General features: G+C 30.7%; 1 protein-coding gene across 1 annotated transcript in view; it reads right to left on the bottom strand.

The window, feature by feature from the left end:
- LOC108734899 (E3 ubiquitin-protein ligase Ubr3) overlaps positions 1-6400 on the bottom strand; it is a 37599-nt gene extending 31199 nt beyond the window's left edge. Inside the window, exons 1-8 of the mRNA XM_025976399.1 lie at positions 6157-6400; positions 5734-5862; positions 5053-5173; positions 4364-4630; positions 3931-4159; positions 2994-3173; positions 2557-2783; positions 2101-2179 (exon numbers count right to left, since the gene is read on the bottom strand). Of these exons, the coding sequence (XP_025832184.1) occupies positions 2101-2179; positions 2557-2783; positions 2994-3173; positions 3931-4159; positions 4364-4630; positions 5053-5173; positions 5734-5862; positions 6157-6278 (1354 nt within the window). The 5' untranslated portion in view covers positions 6279-6400. The remainder of the gene's footprint in view (positions 1-2100; positions 2180-2556; positions 2784-2993; positions 3174-3930; positions 4160-4363; positions 4631-5052; positions 5174-5733; positions 5863-6156) is intronic.
- Between the last annotated feature and the right edge of the window lie 354 nt (positions 6401-6754).

Raw genomic sequence — 6754 nt, 5'->3', positions numbered from 1 at the left:
TACAGTTGTATATATGTATACATATTATATAATAAACTGTTTTTAATTTTTAGGTATATTTATTTTTTTACTCAGACAAATATTTGATTTGAAAGCATTTAATAAGAAATATGCTTAAGTTTCAAAGTTGGATGTTATTTCTAAGGAAATGTAATAAAAATAATATTATGTAAATTTTGTAATGATTATGAAAGTATTTTGGATAAATAAATTAAGAGACTATATGCTTGTGCCCAAAGTATTTAATATTTAGTATCTATTTTAGTTTAAAAAAGTAAAAAATTAATGAGTCATTATTAAATATATAACAGAAAAGTGTTTGTAATGTTAAAAACATGGAAAGACCTAATCAAGGACATTGACAAGGTAAATGTCAGTGTGCACATATCTACCTGTGTTAGCGAATTCATCTGGGGTTCTGCCCCCAGCCATTAGCCATTTGCACCAATCTATCGTCTCCCATTCATCAATTGCTTTGGCAGGATTTAATAAAATATCTAAAACTTCACTCAGATGTTTGGGATTAGCTCTTTGTGAACAATCAGCGTGTATATAAGCTGCTGCAGCACGTTTTCCTTTGGACATTAACACTTTAGCCTCGAAAGTTGAATTTGAGGCCATCTTAAATGCTAAACTAACATGTCACACACAAATTTTAATAATGTTTTCAGATTATTTAAAAACTAATCCCGAATATTCGACAATCACACTCCGACATCAATTTTTGAAGTCACAGCATAATGCAGATTTTTTGACGTTGCCAAGCATTTTAATTCGTTAGTGAAGAAGCACATTTAGTCACTACTAAATTGACATTCCGGGGTTTTCTTATAAAAAAAAAGCTAATTTATTTTTACAACACTATGGAGCTGTAAACTGGATGGATACCCAAAAAATAAATCAAATGGCTTATAGATAAAAAAATATAATAGAAACACTGACACCTAAGTTATAACAGAGAAGGAATAAGTACGTTTCACGAAGGTCATCTATTTGTTTCTGTTTTAATTAACGTCAACCGTTAACTTATTCCTCACATGATGCTTGTGTTTATTTTTTGCATTTTATTAGACCAATGAGCAAAGATTATTAGCGATTTTTGTTCTTCTTCTTTCATAAAATGTTCTTTTAATTCTGATGGATCATTTATATATTTAAAAGCGTTTTTCATGGCTTTTACACTATACAATGAGATTGAACTATAGATACTTTTTAAAAAAATTATCATGTAAAATTTAGATCACAGTTGCAATCTTGATTGCATTTTACATTACAACTGGATATTAGTTTATTATAATAGTTTTGGAGAAGTTACACGTAATTAACTAAAATCTGTTGAAGTAATTTTCAAATCATAACCTTTTCAATTACAGTCATTTCGTCTAAAAGTGTAAACACATCTTTACTTTTTACTTATTGCATGATCACTTTGTTTCTATCATAGACATATATTAATGGACGTGCCGTAGCCGTATGTCAAGGTAATAATTTCTTGGCTGGGAAAGTGAGGGAGATGGCATATGGTTTCGGACTAGTGCTACCTCTTTCATGACACGCTTACGCATTTTCGTGAGAGAGATGGATATAGTCCGAAACTTCGTTCCATTTCTTTCTTTTGTTGTACCACAATTCTGACCGTTAAGGCATGTCCATTAGTAAACGTCGATAGTTTCTATCATAGGTCTCTATCAGACGTTTCTGCCTATACTCATATTACAGTTAGATCATTGAACTAGACTACAGATACTATAGAGAATGCGCCGTCCATTATCTATATCTATGATAGGTTACAATGTCTATGATTGTAACCATAGATAATAGATCTACAAAGGGTAACCATTGTAAGCATAGATTAAAGAAATATATACTGTCGTAAGTTGAATTTGGCACCCGATATAAATAATCCATTAATTGAAACTTTGTCAATGAATTGTGCGTCGTTTGCGAGTTTTAAATATGTGGGTATCAAAATTGTGCATTCATTAGTTTTGTTAAAAAAAAGGAGAATCGTTTCGAGTGCAGGTGGAAATTCAATCTCGATTTATTCAAAAACTATTGAAGATATCATAATTTAATTGACGCCAATCGACTNCGTCATACCCTGTTTTGCGATAGCTTGGCATAGGAATACAGCGAAATATCGATGGAGAGGCAGATGGAATGATACTTGGCTATCGTTCTAAAACAAGAACAAAAATTAGAATCCTTCAGAAGTACATAAATTTTTTGAGCAAAGCAGTACAAATGTACTATCTTTAAAGGTGCTGTGAATTACAGAAATTAATGTGATTCGCAAAAATTAATACATTGTTATACCACAAACTTAATTAAGGACGTTGTGAGTAATTTTTACGTAATTATTATTGAGTTACAATTAATTTTCATAAAAAAGGTCATAGATATTTCGAAACTGCTTTTTCAATTTTTATTCTAATACTACTGCGCTTAGACTATAATGTACCATATTGTAATAATATATGCTAATCCACACATCTACAAAATTGAAGTGTTTATATGTAATATCGAAATAATGTCAAAAAATTAAAATAAACTTACCACATATGGACTAGTAAACCTTATTGCGCCCAGCCATTTGAGCAATGCGTTGAGACACGAGCTGAGCACTTTTTGTGTGAGATGTGCAGTTGTGTCGTCGGTTAGGTGTGAGACTAAAGCCCACATTGGGTACGCACTTGCTTCCAATTCAGCACTGAAGGCGGCATAGTACGTATTAGGCTCAAATTCAACGTGTTGGTTTAGTTCTTGCTGGTTCACGTTCATTCCTGATGGATAAGAAAACAATCGAGTTATTTATCACTGAAAACGAAGCAATTTACAATAAAAGTAAATGAAAAAATAAATAATGAGTACACAATTTATATATAATAATACTAATCAATGACAGAAACCCTATTTAATGAAGTAAAAAGAATATATCAAATTATTTTTTTTTAGACATTCAATATGATAAATAATTTCTATCAATTTCTTACCTTGGAACATAGACAGAAACGTGAACCACATTTCTAACAATGAATTGTCGGCCATGAACTTTAATGCAACTGGTCTGTGTGACAGAACGTTGTTCAAATCAGAAACAAGAGGCCAATAGCAATGCTCTTTCATCACAGGTTTACCACAGTCGACGACAAAGTGGTTATTCGAAAAAGCATCTGAAAGAAATGATAAAACATAAGCATAAGATCAACTATTTTAAGACTGGTTATGGTATAAAAAATGTTCAATTATTAGGCATATAGAGAGCTATTAAGCACTTGCAATACAGTTCCCACACTTAAGTTTAGTTTGAAGTTTAAATTAAATGTAATTCTCAAGCTTTTATCATAAAGTTCGTCTTATTTGTTAATAGTTAATAATTTTTTGTTACTCTATTGTTATCGAATATGCGATGTATCTTTTTTAGTTTGCCAAAATTAATTTAGTAATGCTAATTAATATTTAATTAGAATCCATTTAATAAAGTAATAAATTTATGGTGGCCACTACTTTTTTATAAATAAATCATTTGATCATTCCATGCTCCATTGACAAAGAAAAAAAAAATAGAAAATGTCTACAGCAGTTTGATATTGATATTTATACATTTATAAAAAAACTAACTCGTATTGCATACTAATACACAGTAGTGACGTAATTGTACAGTGTAAATAAACTATAAAAAACAACTCCAATAATTATAACCAAAGGAGAAATTACGTGATTATAACAATTGAGAATATATAATAATATATAAGTCTTGCAGTCAGTAGTGTTAGCGTGGCCTAGGGCAGATTTTGAAAGAACCACGCCATTCCTGTGCTAAAAAGTAGCAAGTAAAGTGGTAAAAAATTAAATTCCCCCCAGCCAGTGTAGCGTGTTCTCAATACTAGTCTAGAAAAAAATGATTTCCAGTTATAATTTAATGCTTACCATGAAGTGTATTTTTTATCAGGATCTTGCTCATCATGTATTTCAATGTAACGACCATCACATGAAGCAAGTTGAGCTGCTCGGTCATTCTTAGGGCGAGTTCTTCGTTTGAGAACAACTGAACGCTAACGTGAACCACGCGATTACTCAAGGTGTCTGGGTCTGTCGAGCTTTCCAACATCATTGAAATTCTACTGTAGTGAAGCACAAAAGCTCTGGTTAATGCATCCTACAACAAACGAAAAGAATTAATGGAACGAAGGAATGAATGTAAAACTTATTCATGTATTTTATTTCTTTTTGATTTGAAGGTCTTTTTATGCAAAACTGTGAAAATGACCAAAAATGAATGACTTTACCTATATTTTCATTACTCCACCATTTCTTGTGGGTAATTAAAAGTTATTAAATATTTTATATATTCATAGAGTACCTTGTAATCAGGATCGGGTAGCATATTGAGCAGTAAACAGACGTTCTTTTGTGGAAATTCGAATTTAACAGTCCAAAAGACCAATTCCTCAAGAAACGTCTTGTGTGTTAAGTGCTCCTGTAACGAGGGACAATCTTTATACTCCTCTGGAGGTTCAGGATTTGGCAACGAACGCAGAGCCTCTTCGTATGTCCTTTTTGATTCGACCATGTACTGTGCATATTCGGACGAAGCTGGTTGAGGAATTTCATTCAACACCCTGTACATCTGCGAAAAATGCCAGGATATGATGAAAAATTAACATTACAGGTGTAATCAGGGTGCTTTTTTCAATAAATTCTCTTTTTGTTGCTATTAGTTTTTGGTACAAACACAAAATTTTCCAAGACCATAGGCAAGCAAGGATTTATTTTTTATTTTTAATAAAAAAATACTATTTTACTTTACACAAAAACCAGCAGCACAAATAAATGCGAAAAATTTTTGAACGTCAACATTCTAAAAAGAACTAAATAATTCATTTTTTCTATATTACTTAAATATGTGAACTTAAAGGGAGAATGTTTCTTATCGCAAAATTAATGTAATACAAATATTTTAAACAACAAGAAGTTAAAAGATATCCTAATAAGTTGAAAAAATTTGAAATAACTCACTTTTGTAGTGAATGTTCGTGTAAAGGTTCTTACCTGTGGATTAGTTAAAGCTTGTGTCATAACTTTTCGCATCAAACCCCCCATGTTGTTAAAATCCAACAGCATCGTTATAAATGCATCTGCATCTTGTATGTATGCATCAGGTGAACTGCCACTAGAAACAATTAAAATCACTATCACTACACTTTATAATATATAGTAATGTTCTGTCTGCCATAAATTTCTTTGTCCATCTCGTAATTAGTCGTGGAAGAAAGAGTCGAAAACTGTATTTTTCGGTTAAAAATTGTTGAAAAAAGGCAAAGTTAATTAAAATGCCGTAAAAATCACCGTTTTAACTATTAAAAGACAAAGGCACAAGGATCTTGCCTTGTAATCAAATCGTAGGCATCTGTCTTTTTCATAATACAATATTCTGGAACTAGTTCACTATTAAAACAGTTAAGTAAATGATGGAAAGATTGCTGAGGGCTAGTTTCTATATCCAGATGTTCTCATTTAATCAGAATTATTAAAAAAGTGCTATTATTATTTGATGTACAAACACAGCAATAAAATGGGTGGGTTTAAACATCCATATTCAGTGCCCTGACATTAAAAGTTTCAGATTTCCAGTTTTATTGGAGCAAAGGTTCTCATGAATGACATGTGTGAAGTGTAAATAGTAGTGTGACCTTTATTGCATTTTTTCTATAAAAAATATTGATCTAGTACCTGTTTTCTCTAAGATGTTGGATAAGACGTAAAATAATTCGCGGCATCATAGCTTCTGCAACACACATTAGGTCTGCAGGGGCTGGAGATTTATTTTTTGATTTATTAGGACCATGACGATCACAGAACCTAAACATAAGTTAAATTGTCTTTATAATAAACCTTTTAAAAAATTAATGAATAACAGTTACATAATTACATAAGCGTTTATCTATTAACATTACAAAAAAGAGAAATTTAAAACTCAAGAGTATAAGAATTATTATTATTATAGAATCTTTTAGATATTAGACACCATTGTTTTAAGTACATACTAATGTATTTAAGGTATTTCAAAATAGAAATAGAATTTTGCTCAAATTTTAATTTTTTGTACAATATATTTCCAACTATCTACACACAATTTTACAAGAAGATATTTACCCAGTTTCCTTCATAACAGAAGTGTCCCCACAATCACAGGCGCCACCAGCTTGACTGAGGAACATATTAAAGTCATGCCTCTGATGGTTACCTTTTTTAAAACACTCGGTACATAAAGACATGCATGGTGAAATTCCACAAGTTCTACAACGATATGCAACAAAATTGGGAGTCCATACTAAACCACAAGTGGTTGCATTATCATAAGTTCGAACTGTAAACAAAATTAACAATAAGAATTGTATTTTTCTAGATATAAACCGATTATTCTTTACGATCTAATTAATGAGTTTGTTGAGTAACAACATAAATATGAATAAAGAATGGAATACTCTAATCATTTTAGTGGCAGTATTAATACCTTTATAACAATATTGTTACAAGATTAAAATGCTATTAACTTAAATTTAATGAGCTTAAAGTATAGGTGCCAAAAGATTAATTTTACTGTTTTAAATGATTTTAATAATGAAAAGTCAAAGAACTAATACACTTCAAATTCAATCTTTAAGACTTTCTTGAATTAGGTACCTGTATGTAAATATATCTAAAAAATGGCAATATTAAATATTTTTTAAAAAAAAGTTTACAGTTGTAT

Source organism: Agrilus planipennis, unplaced genomic scaffold (assembly GCF_000699045.2).
Source record: "Agrilus planipennis isolate EAB-ADULT unplaced genomic scaffold, Apla_2.0 scaffold84, whole genome shotgun sequence".
NCBI classification, from domain to species: Eukaryota; Metazoa; Arthropoda; class Insecta; order Coleoptera; family Buprestidae; genus Agrilus; species Agrilus planipennis.
The sequence above is the reverse complement of the archived record's forward strand: the minus strand, read 5'-3'. Positions and strand labels throughout refer to the sequence as shown.